The sequence below is a fragment of the Notolepis coatsorum genome, assembly GCF_963971535.1.
Source record: "Notolepis coatsorum genome assembly, chromosome: 17".
Classification (NCBI taxonomy): domain Eukaryota; kingdom Metazoa; phylum Chordata; class Actinopteri; order Aulopiformes; family Paralepididae; genus Notolepis; species Notolepis coatsorum.
In genome coordinates this window covers 31,176,394-31,197,031 of record NC_140181.1, presented here as the reverse complement: position 1 = coordinate 31,197,031, position 20,638 = coordinate 31,176,394, and the positions used below count along the sequence as shown (strand labels likewise).

General features: G+C 42.6%; 1 protein-coding gene across 1 annotated transcript; it reads right to left on the bottom strand.

The window, feature by feature from the left end:
* Positions 1–12,959: 12,959 nt before the first annotated feature.
* Positions 12,960–17,676, bottom strand: LOC311243990 (ras-related protein Rab-7L1-like; the record flags this gene model as incomplete). The annotated part of the gene is made up of 4 exons (XM_084333398.1): positions 12,960–13,154; positions 15,172–15,353; positions 15,891–15,962; positions 17,553–17,676. The coding sequence occupies 4 exons, from the start codon at positions 17,674–17,676 to the stop codon at positions 12,960–12,962; spliced, it is 573 nt and encodes a 190-aa protein (XP_084189524.1).
* Positions 17,677–20,638: the final 2,962 nt, after the last annotated feature.

Here is a 20,638-nt window from a genome sequence, read left to right as displayed (position 1 = left end):
ATATATTTTTTTATGATCTCTTTCTCTTAACACTTTGAGTGCCACTCACGGCTTTTCTCGGGTTTACGACCCGACCGTTGAATGCCACGCCCCAAGTATTCTCGGGGTTTTTATTTTTATTTTTTTTATTAGCGATCTGAAATCATATTGCATCACGCGAGCCTACCGTTGGAGATCCAGGGACCGCCGGCGCTCAGATGTGAAAAAAGCGCCCCCTATCGTCTCCCAGATGGTAAATCACCCCTTTGCAATGGACTCAATGAAAGTGAATGGGAGAACGGATTTCTGACTCCACATTTTACTTCTCACTGATGCAGCCGGGGTCTACCAGAGTTCATTCTGGAGCCTCTGAGCCGCGCGGATCATGTGTTATACTGTACACACGATGGATCAATACATTTATAGATTTTTTCGAATGGCGATCGGAAATTGGAATAAACCATTTGGATACCATCTGACCTCAGGTAAGGAATCTATGTTATCAGTGTTAGGATAATCAGACTCGTTTTCACTGATATATAAGCGTTTATGTGATATGTGATATGGCTGTTTTGACTGTAAAAGTCATGAGGAAATAAGTGCAGCGATTATCAGCGCACGGCACGAGCGTGCGTGCGCACACATATACTATCGATCATCTAGCGTTTATTTGAAAACGATTCATAAATAGGCCGACAAATGACAACGTTCTGGAATATTCCAGTAAAAGGCGATTATCATAGGCATGGGTTGCTTTTCCCCGGAAAACGGGTGATTTTCAAAATGTTATCAAACGGAAATGAAGCGATAAAAATACAATCTGCCTTGCCAATGTTGACTGGAAAATGAGTCTTTGATAAGCGACGGGCAGATTAGACACATAGCCATAATTTAAAACATAGATTAGGCGATATTAACGTTAACATTGGCCATGGATGGTGGCATTCAACGAGGTAAAAAGGAAAACGCGGCCCGGCACTGAAAGTGTTAAACAGTACTGTATATTTGTATATCTTGTATGTCATAAATGTCTGGATGAAACAGTACTGTATATCTGACTGTATGTCATGATGAATGTCATAAATGTCTTGATGAATGGAAAATGGGGGACCCTGATGTAAACAAGACGAAAGTCTTTTTCTGGTCTGCATCCCCTTAACTCTTTGACGACCACGGTTTGCAGTGTAATATGGTTCTATGTAATATGGTGTCTTCGTAGCGTTATATCTATACTTTATAGTATTGCTATCTGTCCATTCTCATTGTCACTTGAGTGCATAAACCGTGCCTTTATAATGGCTTAAAGAAAATAAAAATCCATCGGTTGGTTGTCATTTTATAGCGCCGTGAATATAAGTTTTATCGCAGTTTTCGTCTCGGTTTTTTTCTGGAAAGCTATTTATAGGGCTAAAGGCTAGTCACGTTATATCGAACGGCATTTCTGTTGTATATATACACATGAAATAAAACAAACTGCTTAGCATCTGGACTATTACAGAGCATCTATGGATGAAATGGGGGCAGCGGGGGACGCCGATTAGTATTATTGATTAGCAATACAGTGTGCGTTCAAGTAGCCACATTCACTGATCGATCGCTTGCGTTTTACAACAAGCTCCAATCCGTCTATAATTTAGGTTAATAATGTCTTACCGTCAGCCCATGTGATAGCCGGCAGCATTTCCCCATTATTCATCTGCATCTGGTAGATCGATATGTCCATTGGCTGATCATAAATCCCATTATTCCAGGCTGAAATCTGTGAATCGAAACGTGATCAACGGTGGAGGATGGTCGCTTTGGATCCAGGCTCATATGAAACGCCCATAGACAGTAAAAAAAAATCCCATTCGCCCTCAATGATACTGCAGTGGAGCGATGGCGCCCCTAAGAGGATCTGGCCGGTATTGCATGTTGCGGAAATCAGATATGCGGGTAGATCTGCAGAGTCGATCGGGGACGTTGATACGGTGATTAATATGGAATAAAACAATAACAACTTGCCATGAGTTAACTTGTGGCTCTGGTCCACAACGCATGGCACCGAAACCCGAGTTAACTCGTGGCTGGTCCCCATTGTGTTAACAATTGTTTGTATTGAGCCGTACTGTATTGTACCCATTCTGCAATCTGTTAATCAAGTTTTCAATCAATCAATCAATTAAAGCTTCTAAAGGAACACGCCAACATTATGAGAAATGCGCTTACCGTCTTCTCCTTCGTTTTTTGGCCAACAGCTAGGCTAGTGGTCTGTATCTGCTTCCATTAATTTGTGCTAAGCTAGGCAAGCTTGCAGCCGGATAACTTTCTACTGCTAGTATCTATATTCTTGTCTGACTCTGGAGAAGATGGTAAGCGTATTTCCCATAATGTTGGCATGCGCGTTTAACCATAACCTTTACCTAACCGTCCGTAACCATAACATTAATTTAACCACAAAGTAACAGAGAAGCTGCAGCAGGTGTGCAGCTTTCCGTAGCATATGCTACAAATGAGAACATGTTGCTCATAGTATCCTTCAGTGTGTCTTTAAAGGGGAAGACCACCCAATTTAAGAAATCATATATTATTCCTGTGGTCAGGCACAGTTCAATCAATATGTGTGAACATGAACAAACTCTTTCCCAAGACTCAGACTTGTGATGTCATCAGCTATAAGAATACCGGGCACTGGTAGTGGACTTCGTCACATAGTGCGATAAAAACCACCTGCAGCTAAATGGGGAACTGGTTGTGGATCTGGGGAGGAGGAGTACATCTGTGACCCCCATTTCCATCAGGATGTGGACATGGTTGAGGATTACAAATACCTCGGAATTCACATCGACAACAAACTGGGTCAAAACACGCAGAGGCACTCTACAAGAAGGGCCAGAGCCGACTCTACTTCCTCAGAAGGCTGAGATCCTTCAACGTCTGTACAAGGATGTTGAGGATGTTCTACGAGTCGGTGGTGCGGGCGCCTTCTTGTACGCTGTGACCTGCTGGGGCAGCGGACTGAGAGTGGGGGACGCAAACAGGCTGGATAAGCTGGTAAGGAAGGCCAGTAACGTGGTAGGGGTGGAGCTGGACTCTCTAGCGGTGGTGGCGGAGAGGAGCAGCCTTGCTAAGCTCCATGCCATCAGGGAAAACCCCTCCCACCTACTATACACAGACTTGGCTGACAGGAGGAGCATGTTCAGTGCTAGACTAACACTCCCAAAATGTAGCACTGAACGGCACGGGAAGTCCTTCATTCCGACAGCCATCAGACTTTACAATGCATCTCTGTGCCTCACTGCATCACTTTTACATTTAAAACAACATTGTCAATATCACACTTACTGTACACTTACAGTAATGTAGATCTCTGTATTTTTTACTGTATATTTTATATTAGATTGTACATACATAACAGAGGAAATGTGAATCCCGGACCGTAGTTTATTATTATTATGTTATTCTTAGGCTTATTTTATTCCTTATTCTTAGGCAATTTTTGGTAACACTTTATAATAACACTCAGTTATAAGACCTTTATAAGGTATTTGTCAGTGATGGGCAAGCTACTTGGAAAATGTAGCAAGCTACACTACAAGTTACTCTCGATTAAATATAGCTCAACTACAATGGAAGCTATCCCCAGAGAAATGTAGCAAGCTACACTACAAGAATATGGCAAAAATAGCTAGCTACATCGGCACTACTTTTTTATTTTTTTTTTTACTTCGTGACCAAGTTTCCACCAAACAAATAGGCAGGAAAAAAAATGCTCAGTTTGATTGTTTATTATAAAACTGAAACAAGCCCTCGGTCTGGCTTTTTGTGTCATCCTTTTAACATGAACTTGTATTACACACTTCTTCAATATCTGAATTGTTTTACTTCATTTTACTAGTATTATGCTACCATGTATATACTACTACCAGTACCAACTATGCTAATATGTCTATACTACTACAGTATGTACTCAGAGTATAACACTCAAGCTTGACACTGACAAACAATACTACTTATCCTTGGCTGCTAGATATGTACCACTCCTACTGACTTGTTGTACACAATTTGTAAGTTGCTTTGAATGAAAGTGTCAGCTAAATGACCAAATGTATTTAAATATGTAACTCACAAAACATGCCATGGCCCCAAAATCATGTGGGGACCGCCCCTGGGGGTCCTGTCCCACAGGTTGAGAACCACTGCTTTTCCCTCTTTTTTTCTTTTCTCCACCCCAATAATATTGTTCATTTTCTGCCTACAGTGAAACATCATGATAGCAGCTATCTTAGTTAAAGCTGTTGACAAAGTGTACTGACTTGTGTGCTGTTTGGGAACAGTTGATTTTCATCAGCTCACCTGAATGTGTCTTCAAGTTGAGAGCAGCATAGTTTTAGCCGTTTTTTCAGTCAAACTCATAAATGTGTCCCAGATAGGGCCATGGAGAGTCATTGTTGTTATTGACATCATCATCTTCATCAATGCCATCGAACCCCTCTGCCATTTCGCTCAGACTGGTTCTTGTTCATGTAATCCGTTAAATTGCATTCATTCAATACGTCTGTTTTGATTTTCACTTCCTGCTTTGCGGCTGGAGTCCCGCCCTATCCTGCCTCTGATTGGCCTACCCATAACGTTTTGGCCTACCATACCCAATCGTGAAGTCGTCACTCATATCTAAACAAACCAAGCAACCAATCATAGTGGGTTTTTTACGGGGATTTTTTTTTCTCCTCGCAGATATTCTAGTGAATGAATGAATGAATGAATGACTGTTTCTCTCGAAAGTAGCGTGTAACGTTTCTCGTCGCTACGTTACTACTTCGTTCTATAAAGAGCTCCGCTACAGAGACTGCTACCCTGGTTAAAAAGTAGCGAGCTACCAGCACGCTACTGAGAATTGTAGTTAAGCTATGTAGCGTCGCTACTTGTAGCAAGCTACTGCCCATCACTGGTATTTGTAGATAATGAACTAATCATGAACAAACCATTTATATACATTCGTAAATTATTATTAAATCATTTATAACTATATATACACCTTACACAATGGAAAAGGTCACTTTAAAAAATAAGAACGGGAGAGGTTCTTGTATAGTAAACAGGGCCCTGTTCCTCGTACCTGGCTAACTGAGTTAGCCGGATAATTTTCAGCACAGCTTGACTTAAGCCAGACCTTTCTGTTCCCCGACATCGGATTTTCTAAATCGCTATGGCAACAGATCAAAAAGTTTGAACCTGGTCGAGGGCAGGGTTTAGTTCAGTTAGCTCGATAACCTGCATGGCCACACCCTCGCAAAGAGCTTCCTGAAATAATTCTCACAGTCTAGATCCCATTATACCATTCTGAATTATGTTTTTGTGCTTTGTTTTTCCTAGAGGGGGCTTTTGAAATGTAAAATAATAGACCTAAAATGCTGATAATAAATCATATTCAGCCTATAGATTTACTTTGTCCTAAATAATGCACGTCATATTTATACGGATATGGCGCTCGCGCGTCGCGACACACAAGTGGTTATTTTAATAACGTGGAGCATTGCAAATGTGAATCCCGCAGGGATATTTTTAATGAATGAAACCTATCGGGCGTTTGGCTCTGATTAGTTTCATATTCTCGGCTGTGGATGTATTTACTTAACGGAGCGCCCGGATTGTGTTTCATTCAAGCATAAATTGAAGTGTCTTTATGCGTGGACTGTGGATTATGAATTACGAGGAATCTGAATCTGTGGATTGTTTAATTGTATCACTGTCACTCACACGTTATTGTGATATTGTAACTGGGATTAAAATGTCTGATGAGATGCGCTGTTTGACGGATTTGAGAGATTTTATGAGCCGTGTTGACATTAATGAATTTGAGAAAATGCATCTATCTGCTCAAGCACTGTTAGTGTTATCTGATGATGAACATGAGGTGTCACTGGTATAAACCAAAGGTTAATCAATTCAATGCATGTATGGATGATGTCCGAAACAAGCCTCTCTGACACGTTATTTCGGGTCGCGCGTTGAAACTTTGGGAACCATGTATTTATATATAAAGTACATGATACCTAAGCCGAGCGCATACAGTACAGATATCCTCATAAGTATCTATTCATTCTTATCAATTAGATACTCTTTGGGCTTGTTTGTATCTACTTATTCTGAAAGAGTTGAACAAATTATTTTCGCTAGCAATAGATCTCATTCGATTATTCATTTCATTAAGCCTACTGCGAGCAGGCACATTTAAAGAAATATAATCTGATTGATTGGGGTAATGAGGGATTTAAAATTTGCCTATAGATTATGCATTTAACTTGTCGGATTGCACTGATGCAGTGTGTGTCAGTGGGCTTGATTGCTCCAGCTGCGAACAGCGGTCATTATTGCTCGGTTGCACTGATGCAGTGTGTGTCAGTGGCAGTGCACGGGAGCGGAGCGGGCGGTTTTGACGTGAGCGAGGAGTGGGTTTTAAAATGGGTCGGCGCGACGTCCGGAGCGAGAGTTCTCCTCCGCTCCAATCCACTCCAGGCCGCTCACAGTGGTTTAACACTGATGTAATATACATGTAGTACAATGCCAAAGCAACAGATGGCGATGTACAAACATGAAGGCCATTTTCAACCAATGAGAAGGGTGAACCTGTGATATCCTGTTCAGGCTTTGTCACTCACATCCTGTTAGAAAAAGTTTTGATGCCATTGTTGTTGTCGTTAGCTTACATGCTAACGTTAATGGCGAGACATGGGGGAGAGAAAGAAGTGGGAGGAGACATCTACTTTTATACTCGCCACATGGTGGTGTACCTGGGTGGCTCCGCCTAGAGCGCCCTCTAGTGGGAACAGATATATATGCAGCTAGACAGTTACTGGTGGAGACAGTTATATATGCAGGTAAACAGTTACTAGTGTAAACAGCCATATATACAGTTAGACAGTTACTAACAATCCTACACAGAACCTCTGACTTCAACAGCAATGTACAAAACAATGGTTGCTATGTTACTGGCAGCCATGCTGGAAGAAAGATAACTACTTTCTGGGCCCTTTACCAAATTTCTGTGCAAGGCCTCTATTGAGTTATCAAGTATAATTAAGGGTATTAAAACACATGCAGTGTCCTTTAAACCAGTGGTTCTCAACCGTTCTGCCCCCAAATACCCCCTGCATCCAAGGACCTTTTTCAAGGCTCCACAGATGTATTGCCTGTCATCATCATCATTGTGGCTCCATCTGGTCCAACGCAGTTAGTCCAGCTCATTCCATTTGACGTAAAGGAAGTAAAGCCGTTTATATAGAAGTTTGAAAAGCAGCTTTTTCCCCTTGTAGTCGTCCTCATATATTTACAAAGCAGAAATCCATCTTTATTTCCCTTTTCTCCATTCAGACTAAACATAATGAGAGTAGATGTGACTTCTACAGAAAGAAGAAAAATGCTTTTAGCCTTTTATATTTATATGATTTTAATTGTGATTTATGTAGTAGAGAAATTGATTGATGTTTTGAGATTGAAGCATTCTGTAATTCATGTTTTCAATAACTTCCTATCATCTCAAGACTTCCCCCGCTGGCAGCTCCCTTAGACCCCCTTGTGGAGAGCCAATGTTTTACACCATAGCCTGGGAGAATAAATATTACATTGTTTTTGGCTGGATGATGTCCATTAACTGAATGCATCATAACTTTGTAGCCTTCACACAATATTCAGTGGTGATGACAAGCTTTGAAAAAGTGTTGAAACCCAGTAAAATCATATAGCATGTTTGTTTGGGTTGAAAGTGAAATCCTATAGCATGTGTATTTGAGTTGACCATTAAATCTTATAGCATGTGTTTGAGTTGAAAGTGAAATCTTAACGCATGCTTGTTTGAGTTGATATACAGTGAACTCTTATAGCATGCTTGTTTGAGTTGATATACAGTGAACTCTTATAGCATGCTTGTTTGAGTTGATACAGTGAAATCATGTATGTTTGTTTGAGTTGAAAGTGAAATCCTATAGCATGTTTGTTTGAGTTGATATACAGTGAAATCCTATAGCATGCTTGTTTGAGTTGATATACAGTGAAATCCTATAGCATGCTTGTTTGAGTAGATTTACAGTGAAATCCTATAGCATGCTTGTTTTAGTTGATATACTGTGACATCCTATAGCATGCTTGTTTGAGTTGATTTACAGTGAAATCCTATAGCATGATTGTTTTAGTTGATATACAGTGAAATCCTATAGCATGTTTATTTTAGACAGTGTCCTCTAGTGCCAACTCATTGATACTTACCCTGGGTCTGTTGAGACTGGCAATATGGGTAATTTCTGTTTCTGTATATTTGTGTTAAAAGTTAGCGAGAAGTATTGGTATACTGGGCACGACTAGACATATCCTGAATCAGAAAACTCTATATACATTATATTGCACAGCCATTGTACTATATGTATCATATTGTGTTGAAACTTGGGGAAATACTTATAAAAGCAACTTACAAAATATATGCACACTGAAAAAAATAGCCATACGGATAGTACATCATGGTAGATATTTAGATCACACAAATAGTCTGTTTGTAAAGAGTCAAACATTAAAATTCATGGACTTAATAAAATTCAAATCGGCAATAAAAAACAAATTACAAAACAACATTCAAAAATGTTTCATGGCTAGAGTGTTTATAATTTTAGAGGGACATTAGCTTTAAAACAACCTATGGTACGTACAACTCTTAAAAGTATGTGCATTGCAGTTTGTGGGGTATCACTCTGGAATGGTCTGGATGTGATTATAAAATTAAGCAAAAATATCAATCAATTTAAAGGTAGCTATAAACTTATAAAAGCACTTATGGACACATAAGAGAGAGGAGCTTGAGCAGTAATGTGACTGCCTAATACATATTTTTTCTCATTTGGATATATAAAAAACTGTACTTTTATTTTATTTTTCATTATTTGTTATATTATTTTTATTTGTATTAAATTATAATGTAAAATATTGTAAGGAAGGGGCAGGGCTTGATACGTTTTTTACTTCCCCCTGTTCCTTCTCGAACACGTATTGTATGGAAATAGTCTTTGACTATTTACCTTTTTGTTTTTTAAACTTGTTTTATGTTTCTATGTTCAAGACAATGTTCTATGTTCTGCTCCTCCAGAACTGACTCTACCCATCCACGCCAGTTTGCTAGTAACCCGGCTAATCTCTCCTACCCTCCTACAGCCACTAATACACCTGTCACAGTACGGGGAGGCTTATGGAATTGTCAATCAGCAGTCAAGAAAGCTGACTTCATTACTGCCTACGCCCATAGTCTAAATCTGCAGCTCCTGGCTCTAACTGAGACCTGGATAACCCCCAATAACTCATCAACACCTGCAGCATTATCTACAAACTATAACTTCACTCACACACCTCGACCTTCCAGACGGGGTGGAGGCACTGCCCTCATGACATCTCCTTCATGGGCTACAAACGTAACACCACTCCCAGAACTGTCACTCTCCTCTCTCGAATATCATGCAGTATCTGTCTCTAATCCTTTCAATCTCACCATTGTTACACTCTACCGCCCTCCAGGTCCGCTCGATCACTTCACAGATGAGCTGGACATGCTTCTTAGCTCCTTACCGGAAGATGGTACCCCTCTCCTTCTACTGGGCGACTTCAACCTGCCTGACTCATCTCAGTCAGTCATAGTAGTCTCCCTCCTACAATCGTTTGACCTGACTCCCACTCCCATGCCTCCCACCCACAAAGCAGGCAACTCCTTGGATCTCATATTTTCCCGTAACTCCAGCATCATTAACACCACGGTAACTCCCCTACATGTATCTGACCATTCCTTCATATCCTTCTCACTAACTCTCATGCTTAACCGAAAGGTCTTCACCCCAACTCAAACAGTCTCACTCAGACGCAACCTGCCCTCCCTATCCCCCTCCACCCTCTCCTCTGACATACTATCCGCTCTACCTTCGAGTGACACCTTCTCTGCTCTCTCCACAGAGATGGCAACCTCCACCCTCCTTTCAGCCCTTGCAACCTCCTTCGACAAGCTCTGTCCCCTCGTTGAGAAACCTGCCCGCCGTTCCCCACCCAGTCCATGGCTGACAGATCCAGTGAGAGAACAAAGACAGGTCCTGAGAGCAGCTGAAAGGAAGTATAGAAAGTCACGCCTCACTGCTGACATCGACACATATCACAACCTCTTGTTAACATTCTCCAAAACCATCACTAATGCCAAAGCTTCTTTCTTCCACCATAGGATCGAGGCCTCTGCCAAGAATCTTCGCAAACTGCATGCTACCATGTCCTCCCTCCTCACTCCCCCCCCACCCCCCCCTCCCTCATCTTTCTCTGCCGAAGACTTTGCGATCTTCTTTGAGGAAAAAGTGGAGAACATCCGCAGCTCCTTCTCCCAACCCCCACCCATTCCAAATGCTGAATCGAGAACCTCATCCTTCACTCTGTCATCTTTCTCTCCCATTACAGAAGCAGAGACCCTGACACTGGTAACGTCAAACCGTCCGACTACTTGCCAGCTGGACCAGCTACCCTCCCCACTCATCCAGACCATAGCACCAGACATCCTCCCATTCCTAACTGCAACCATCAACTCCTCACTCAACTCGGGGGTGGTCCCCACCTCCCTAAAACAAGCCAGAGTCACGCCGCTCATAAAAAAACCAACCCTGAACCCTACTGTCATAGGCAACTACCGTCCTGTCTCTCTTCTCTCCTTCCTTTCTAAAACACTTGAACGTGCTGTATCCAACCAACTTACTACTTATCTCTTACAGAATGACCTCCTAGACCCTAATCAGTCAGGCTTCAGGACTGGTCACTCCACAGAGACAGCCCTCATTGCGGTCACAGAGGCACTTCACTTAGCAAAAGCGAAAGGCCTCTCCTCTGTCCTGATTCTCCTAGATCTATCTGCAGCCTTCGACACAGTCAACCACCAGATCCTCCTTGCGGCCCTCGCAGGAATGGGAGTGGCTGGCTCTGCGCTGACATGGCTGTCATCATACCTCAATGACCGCTCCTACCAAGTGTCATGGAGAGGGACCCTGTCGGCCACCCGCCCCCTGCGGACGGGTGTCCCCCAGGGCTCGGTCTTAGGACCCCTTCTCTTCTCCCTCTACACTAAATCACTGGGTAACATTATCACGTCTCATGGCTTCTCCTACCATTGTTATGCCGACGATACTCAACTCTTCCTCTCCTTCCCTCCCTCAGATATCCACGTCTCTGTGCGGATCTCGGCCTGTCTGTCCGACATCTCAGCCTGGATGACGTCCAACCACCTCAAACTGAACCTAAGCAAAACAGAATTGCTCCACCTGCCGGCCAAATCCTCCCCCCTAACCGACCTTTCAATCACAGTCGAGAATGCAGCTGTGACTGCGTCCCCGACCGCCAAGAACCTTGGTGTTGTCCTCGACGACCAGTTGAACTTCTCTGCTCACATCGCAGCGACGACCAGAACCTGCCGATTCCTCCTGAGCAACGTCAGAAGGATACGCCCCTTCCTGACAAAAGAAGCCACCCAACTCCTCGTCCAATCAACAGTCATCTCCCGCCTCGACTACTGCAATGCACTGCTCGCTGGCCTCCCGGCCACTGCCACTAAGCCTCTTCAACTCATTCAGAACGCAGCGGCCCGCCTGATCTCAAACCTACCGAAGTCGGCCCATGTCACCCCACTTCTTAGGGACCTGCACTGGCTCCCCATTGCTGCACGAATCCGCTTCAAGGCCCTCGACCTAGCATACCGTGCGGCAAAGGGAACCGCTCCCGCCTACCTCCGGTCAATGGTCTCTAACTACACACCCTCAAGACCCCTACGCTCTGCATCTTCTGGCCGCCTCAGACCTACTCCTATCCAAGCTCCGGGAGGGTCATCAAAGAGAAGTCGCCTATTCTCAGTCCTTGCCCCACAATGGTGGAATGAACTACCCACCCCAGTTAGGACAGCCGAATCACGTCCAATCTTTCGCCGTCGACTAAAGACGCACTTCTTCAACCATTATCTGAATTAAAAAAAAAAAAAAAAAAAAAAAAAAAAATCTAACCCTAACTAACCGTACTGTCATGCACTTGTCCTAATAAACTAACCTACACTGTAGCACTCAACACTTTGATGTACATTGTTGCTCAGCTGATAGAGTTGTGCCCTTCCTGATGGCTTGTCGTACAGAACTTGTAAGTCGCTTTGGATAAAAGCGTCAGCTAAATGACTAAATGTAAATGTAAATGTAAGACAAATCAAAATCAAATCAAAATCAAATCTGCAGTCAAATGCTCGATCACTGAGCTATACACCCTCTCCTAATAAACCAACAATTAAGTTGATCCGTGTCCTATTCTTGGCTTGGGATAGCGATAATGATGTATTTTCTTGTAGAACTCCAGATATCCAAAGGAGGCTACAGACAAAAAAAAAGGGAAAACAGTTGATATATGACCAAATGGATAAGGCACTGGTCTCGTAAACCAGGCATTGTGGGTTTGAGTCCCGTCTGAACTGGAAAATTATGGAAAACAGATGTAGACAACAACCACAATTGGATCAATGTGGCCAGGTCCTCAGTGTTTCATCCTGGCTTGTCCTCAGCAGCAGCATGTCACCATCTTAATCTTGTTGATTTGTGGTTCCAGCCGAAGTCCTTTGGATCTGGGTTGGAAGGGATTCGGACCAGACTGGGCAGACAGAATCTTTTCCACCAGACTCCTGTGATAACAGTTTATTAAAATTATATATCTATTTTTATTAAGATTGCCATATTAATAATTATAGAGGAAAACCACCCAAAATGTAAGGTTTTAATTATGCAAAGATTTTCCAAAAATCTGGTAAGGTATTTCTTCTGTTGCGTTGTGAGTTTTGAGTTCTGTTGATACTGATGAAACCCACTGAATATCACCAACCAGCGGGAACCATAGTTGCAAGCTAATTAGTCATTCGGAGTAAGGAATGCTATGTCAATCCTAAACCCTGCCCTCTTCTCTTGACCCTCCTGTCACAAGCGTATCTTTCCTCGTCGAGCTAGGAGGGGGCCGAGCTCGGGATAGGTCAACTGAAGGGACAAGTACCTAATGGCCTCGTTGACGTTGATGTTGTCTTTGACCGATGTCTCCATCCAGCCCGTAAAGCCATGGGCATTACAAAAGCTGTCAATGACGTCTTTATGTACAGCTGTTTCAGACCGGTCACACTAGATGGATGGAAGGATGGAGGGACAGAGAGAGATGTGGAGAGAGAGAGATGGAGCGGGGGGGGGGGGGGGGGGGGGTAGAGACATTGTTACATGGAAGTATTATGAAAGACCTGAATCAGAATTCATGAGTGGAGCTGAAATAGGCTGTCATATGTCAGGCTTCACACCCCCTCAGTGAAGATAAAGATAGATTGTGTTTTTATTGTATTTTATTGTTGTTGTTTTTTATTGGTATTGTATTTTAAATTCCGTGATTGGGTCAGAGCATATCTGTAGGAATGATACCAGAAGGTTGATGTCAATGGGACACTATCAGGAGAGAGACTCAACAGCTGTGGAGTCCCTCAAGGTAGTGTCTTGGGGCCTCTTTTATTTTTACCTTATGTTAACGATATGAGGGCTGCATGTTCCTGCCCTCTCTTTCTGTACGCCGCCGATTCTGCTCTTCTTGTGTCACATAAGGACAAGAGCATGGTTGAGAGCTGTCTGGGTGCAGAGTTGGAAAGTGTGAGCAAATGGCTCTCCGATAACAGGCTCTCTCTTCATCTCGGTAAGACAGAGTCTATTCTCTTTGGGACCAAAGTGAAATTGGGCAGATCACCTGGTGTCAATGTTATGGCTGGTAACACGGTAGTGGCAACTAAAAACTGTGTCACTTATTTGCGGTGTGTAATGGATCAGTCTCTCACGGGGGAGAAGATGGGGTTAAAAGTTATAGCCAAAGTCAACCAAGACATTTTTTTTCTGGTCAGAAAGGCAACATCTTTAGATTAAAACCTTGAAATTGCTGGCTATGGCACTAATTCAACCCCACTATGACTATGCAAGTACAGTGTGGTACACCAGTACAGTACCCCTAAGTACATCAAAATGAAGTTGAAGACAGAATTTATCATTTGAATAATTTATGAGTATTACCCATAAAATAATGAACAGTTCCGTTCCAAAGTATTTAAAAGATTATTTTAAACTCGTCAGGGAGACTCATGGCTATGCCACCAGAGCAAGTGGAACGGATATTGTCCCCTGTAGGATTAAGAGTGAGGCTGGGAAAAATACCTTTCAGTATTCAGCAGCTATACAATGGAACCAGCTAAAAGAATAAAATAAATTGGTAGGGCGGCTAGGTGGTGTAGTGGGCAAGGCACTCGCCACCAGTGTGGAGACGCTAGGATTCGCGTGTTCGAGTCCAGCTCTCCACATTGTTTTTCAGTTTGGCTGGTCGTCCGCAGTAATACACATTGGCCGTATTACGGGGAGGGAAAACTGAAGGGTGGGGATCGAACGTTGTGAACAAGCGACTCCTACAAGTCGGTTGGTGCGCCTGCGCAGTAGAATCAGGAAGTGTCGGGGGCAGCGTGAGCCTCCCACGCGTTACTCCTCGACACTGAGAGATCGAGCTGCGCAGGTGAAAAGATGCGACTGCTGTTACCTCAAGTACCGGAGGGGACTTGTGCTATGTATGACTTAGTCCACATTGCAGCCGGCTTGTGGGAGGCAAGAAACAGCGTCCGTGACAGGGGAGGGTTGAATTGGATGATACGAAATTGGGATGGGAGAAAAATATGGAAAAATGGGAGAAAAAGTGGATCAAAAAAAAAAATAAAATAAAATAAATTGTCACGATTAGGCATTTTAAAAGAGCAGTGTAGGGATGGTTGCCTAGCCACCTGACAATTTTAAACTGAAGCAGTTTATTTATGTGTTGTTTTATATTGTAGTGTAAGAGTTGTATGTATTTTTTTTTATCTTAAGTGTTTATTGGAATGACATTTTGTTTTAATGTGTTTTCTGCACCTTGCCGAGACCTATACCTGTGCCGACTATTGCTGTGACAGATGAGGACCACAATGGAAATAAGTCTCTGACTTTATTGTGATAATTCCTCAAACAATGCAATGCATGTGATGGTTGTGGCCCAATTGGGTTTTAAATCCTATGTGTATTTTTAACATCTGTTTAAATTAATTCATTCATTCATTCATACAGGCTCTCCTTTGGGCAGCATGCTTACCTTGTTAGCCAGTAGTATACATGGTACAGCCTCTCCATTGGGCAGCATGGCTTTATTGTCCAGGTCTTGTTTCCAGTGATGACAGCTTTTAAAGCTGGAAGGGTTGGTGACATCAAACATCACCACACAGCCTGACGTTCCCTTGTAATAGACCCTGGTCATAGATGTAAGACGCTCCTGACCTGGAGGTACATCAATATCATATTTATATAGACAATATCTGTCGGTGGACAGTATAGTATGTCCAGTCTACAGTATATTATATCCAGTCTACAGTATATCGTGTCCAGTCTACAGTAAATTGTATCAAGTCTAGTTTCTCAAGTTTCAAGTTTCTTTAATAGTTGTCATACAGAAGTACAGAATACTTTTATACAAAATGCTTCTTACTGTTACGCTCCAGAGACTGTGCTAGACAAGATAAGTATGAAATAAAATAGTATAGCATGTAAAATAGAAGTAAAAATAGAGGTCACAGTGTTCAGTATAGACATATGTACAATGTTCGATGCAGAATAGAAGTAACTGAGTTACCATACAATATACAATATACTATGCAATGTACTAATATACAATACTATATAGTGCAGAGCAGAAATGGGATGAGGTACAATTTAGGTACAATTTACAGTAAGGTGTACGAGTTGTAGTGCAAAATCTACAGTATATTATATCCAGTCTACAGTATATTATGTCCAGTCTGAGAACAGACCGTTTACCTGCAATGTCCCACAACTGCAATCTGACCTTCTCTGTGTCTGACCAGGGAAGAACCTTCATAGAAAAGTCCACTGGAGAGAGAGAAGGGGTTTTGAGAGAGAGAGAGAGAGAGAGAGAGAGAGAGAGAGAGAGAGAGAGAGAGAGAGAGAGAGAGAGGGGAGAGAACAACATTTGTTTAGTTAGAGATCAACATCATTACATGACACTGCAGTCCATCCATAGTAGCCTACATGCAAACATGTAAGCATATACATCACGCACACACATACTATCCACATGTTTATGTTTATTAGGATCCACATTAGTCAACATCAACGTGTTGACTATTCGTCCTGGGGTCCTCACAGATATACACATACAAATATGAAACATTCAGTGTAAATCAGTCAATCACATACATAATCAATAGAAAATAAAACAAAAGGTCATAGGTGAATCCATTTCACCATACCTTTAAACAAAAAAAACACAAAGTAAACAGAAGAAGTTTGGATAACAGGGCTGCAGCTACACTCATGCATGACATAATTTATTTCCTTCCGGATTATGGCTCCTTTAAGTTTATTTTTTAAACTGTCCTTGTCTTCCGTCCGTCCTATTCCAATATGTTATGGTTCTATACATTGCAGTTTTCTTTAGAGCATTGGTTCTAGGCAGAGGTAGGGTAAAGCGACTACTTGAAGCATGTCTGGTATTATGGTCATGTCTATCATTCATGGATAAAAGCATATAATACAATTGAGTGGGTTTACCTAAGGTACAAATGTTCTTTAAAAACCTAATCAAACTGCATGCTAGTCTCTCGTCCACCCTCATCCACGATAGTCTAGCATGCATTCCCTCCCCACTATTCCTTATAGAGCAGTGAAGAGTGAGCCGGGCAGCTCTATTTTGAGTGAGCTGGAGTTTACTAAGCTCTTGCTTTGACGCGCTAGACCAAATTGCTGGGCAGTAGTCAAGATAGGACAAGGCTAAAGATTGTACTACCATTTTAATTGTTGTATTTGTTAGGAGGCAAGCATTTCTTCTAATTATGGAGATGTTTCTACTCATCCTGGTAACCATGTTATTAATCGGAGTAGACCATAATAGCGCCTCGTCAATAGTTACACCCAACAATTTGGCCTCCTTCACTTGTTCAATACCAGCATCTTGTAATGAGAGACTCAGTCTATGATCCGACCTTAAGGCATATTTAGAGCCGGGTATAAGACATTTTGTTTTTGCTACATTTAATTTTAGTCTGTTTTCAGTTATCCAATTCGAAATCATAAATAATTCACTCTGAAGTATCTTATTCACTTGTTCTGTGCTCTCAGCGGATGCATATATATATATATCATCAGCATAAATTGCCATACCTGCCCTTTTCAATACATAAGGCATATCGTTTACAAATATATAGTAAAGGAGGGGTCCAAGACAACTTCCTTGGGGAATACCACACTGGAGTGTTACCATATTTGACATGGAACCATTCAATATAACACATTGTTGTCTATTAGACAAGTAGCTTCTCATCCAGTCCATGGCAGTGTCTTCAAACCCATATCTGTATAATTTCAATAATAATAGGTCATGATCTATGATGTCGAAAGCTGCACTGAAATCCAACTAACTTCCTATCGATCAGTTGTAGCCAGCTATCATGGAATCCTTACCTCCAACTGTAGCCTTGTAATGTTTGCTAAACTGTCCGTTGACGTAGCGGTGAAGAAACGATGACTTCCCAACGTTCGAGTCGCCAATAATCAGTATTTTCAACAGGTGTTCAGTCAGGGCCATCTTCAAGATGTTCAACTATGTTTCTTCTCTCTCAGCCACAGCTGGATGCAGAGCTGCACAAAGACAACTGGGTTATTTAGCATCAAAAGCAACCATTTCTGTACCCTACAGTTATCTACTTTACCTACTAGTTATTTACTTTACCTACTACACTTATCTACTTTATCCTACTAGTTATCTACTTGACCAACAGCAGTTATCTACTTTATCCTACTACAGTTATCTACTTTACCTACTACAGTTATCTACTTTACCTACTACAGTTATCTACTTTGATGATACAGTGATCTTTACACAGGGTAAAACCCCAGAAGAGGTTGCAACCAAATTGTCCGATGTCATGGTGAATGTCACATCCTGGCTAAAGAACAGTTGTCTACAATTGAATGTCTCTAAGGCTGTCTGTATGTTCTTCTCCAAGGGCCACAGAGAGTTGCAGAATAGGATATCTTCATCTCTGGACATAAATTGCAGGTAGTATCAGAGTACAAGTACTTAGGAGTACACATTGACCCAAACCTTGGTTTCAAAACTCACATAAAAAAAAGTCTGCAATAAGGTTAAGTTCAGTTTATCAAACTTCAGATACATCAGAAACGTCCTTTCAACCAAGGCAGCAAAATTATACTTTCACTCAATGGTTCTTTCCCACATTACATACATTACGTACTAGACAAGAAACCATTCAGGTAGCATCATTGTCACATTCAAAAAAAATTAAATCTGTTCAGTTGGGAAAACCTGATTCTCTATCAAAACGTCTGCCTATTTTTAAGATCAAGTGTGGATTGGCTCCTCCTCCTTTGTCTGGTTTCATCAACTTCAAGTCTGCCTCAACCAGGAATACTAGAGGTGCGGTTAGGGGGGACTGTACAAACAAAAAAAAGTGCATTTGCAGGGCGCTCTAGTAGCACACAATGTATCGTGCTGCGTTGCGAAGCGGCCGACCCGGGTTCGATTCCCAGACCCGGCGTCCTTTGCCGAATGTCTCCCCCCCAGCTCTGTCTCCCGTTCTTCCTCTCTCTCTCTCTCTCTCTCTCTCTCTCTCTCTCTCTCTCTCTACCAGACTGCTCATTGAAAATCAGCATCGTCAACGTTGATATGTGTATGTGTGGATATTTTGCGTTTGTCTATGTCTTCTAATGTCATGATGTGCTCTGTCCTTGTGTCCATGACTGTATTGTGCCCTATATCCCTGTATCCCTATCTTATGTTCTACTATATGTGCTTTTGTTTGTGTTTTTATTCTAATGTTATTTATCTCGCTTTTATTCTGTTTGTATTGCTAACCCTTTTTTACACAGGATTTTAGCCTGTACCTTCTGGCAGGGGGACTGCCAATGGAAATTAGCCTTTTGGCTAAAATTGGGTGCATTTATGTTTGTAAAATGTATATTAATGTACGCTGTCCCCCTTGAACAAATAAAGTAAACCTAACCTAAACCTAACTTTACCTACTACAGTTATCTATTTTACCTATGGCAGTTATATTTCGTTATAGCTTTGCGCTCTGCTATATTGGAACTGTCCCTTTAATCATATGCTATCATGAAAACTTTCAACCAGGTGCACGCACCTCACCTGCCTGACCACGGCCACATCGGCTCACATATAAGCGGGGTCATGGCCATACTACCAGCTCCTTCCCTACTTTCACCACCGTGAAGTCCGTGTATAGCACCTCTTCAAGTTCAGTGCTTAAGTAGTTAGTTTAGTTATAGGAGCTGTGTTGGCATTGTCTTTTGTTTTTCCCTCTCTCACTAATTACGGGAGAAAGAAAGGATAATGTCGTCACCACCATTATTCTGACCTCCACCGGCGCTTCACATTCGGGCTTCCTCGGGGCGTATTGGGGCTTGCCTGCTCCACGTTTGTGGCAATAATGATCATAAAAACGAGTTAACTCGTTTTTGGCGATATTCGCATGGCGGGCAATAACGAGTTAACTAGTTTTTGGCAATTAATGTGTTAACAGTGGTGTGCATTGGTCCATACTGTGTTGTACCTTTTTGCACAATGTTAGGTGGGTTGGTCCTTCTCCATTCGTTTTCACCCCTCCCTCCCTGCTAAGCCGGGGATGGGAGGGGGCTGTCGGGGAGGTTGCTTCTGTCAACTCCTCTATGCATCCCTGTGTAGGTCCCGGTCCTCCAGGCCCAGGTCGGGCCTTGCCCTCGTTGACCTGTTGGCCTGGGTTAACCCTTTTTAAACCTGAAACGCCTTGAACTGCATTGTATAGCCTGTGTATACGCGCAGTTATATTTCCGGGGTTTCTTAATGGGTTAAGGGAGCAACCATTTTCTGTTAATAAACATAGGGGGGTGGTTGTCTCCCCAGTGTGTTGGTAGCAGAGTCGACTCTCTGGTTGGGCCTGGGTTTGACCCCGGCTGCCTGAGAGTATGCCCCTGCATGTTTCGTGACGTCTGCCAATTGTGTCAAACTCTTTCTCTGAAATTGGCAGGGTCAGGGTTCGTGGTGGAATCTGTTCGCTGGCGGAGTTGGCTAACTCCGACTCCGTGAGGTTCGTGGCCCTATGAGATTGTGACATGGTGCACCGTGCACAGCATACCGAACATCCTTTCCGCCCGGATACTGTTCTTACAATAAGCCCCTTAGGCGCCTGTCTAGTCCGCAGTGCTCCGGGCACAGGTCGAGTTCTGTTCTTAAGACCTGTCGACCTGGATTGAGGGATCAACCTCCTTGGAGGGTTGTCTCCCCGGTGCGCCAGCTGGCCCCACGACATTGTGGGGGGGAAGCCTCCTTGGAGCGCTTCAGAGCGGCATGCCAGGGGGAGAAGGGCCTTCACCTATTTTAGGCCCTGTCCGATATGCTGGCGATGTGGGGGGTGGTGTCACCAGTGACCTTAATCATATTAGATCATAATATAAAAATTTCTAAATTACGTTCATATGGTGTGAGAGGAATGGTTCTTGAATGGTTGAGTAGTTATCTCCACAATAGGCAA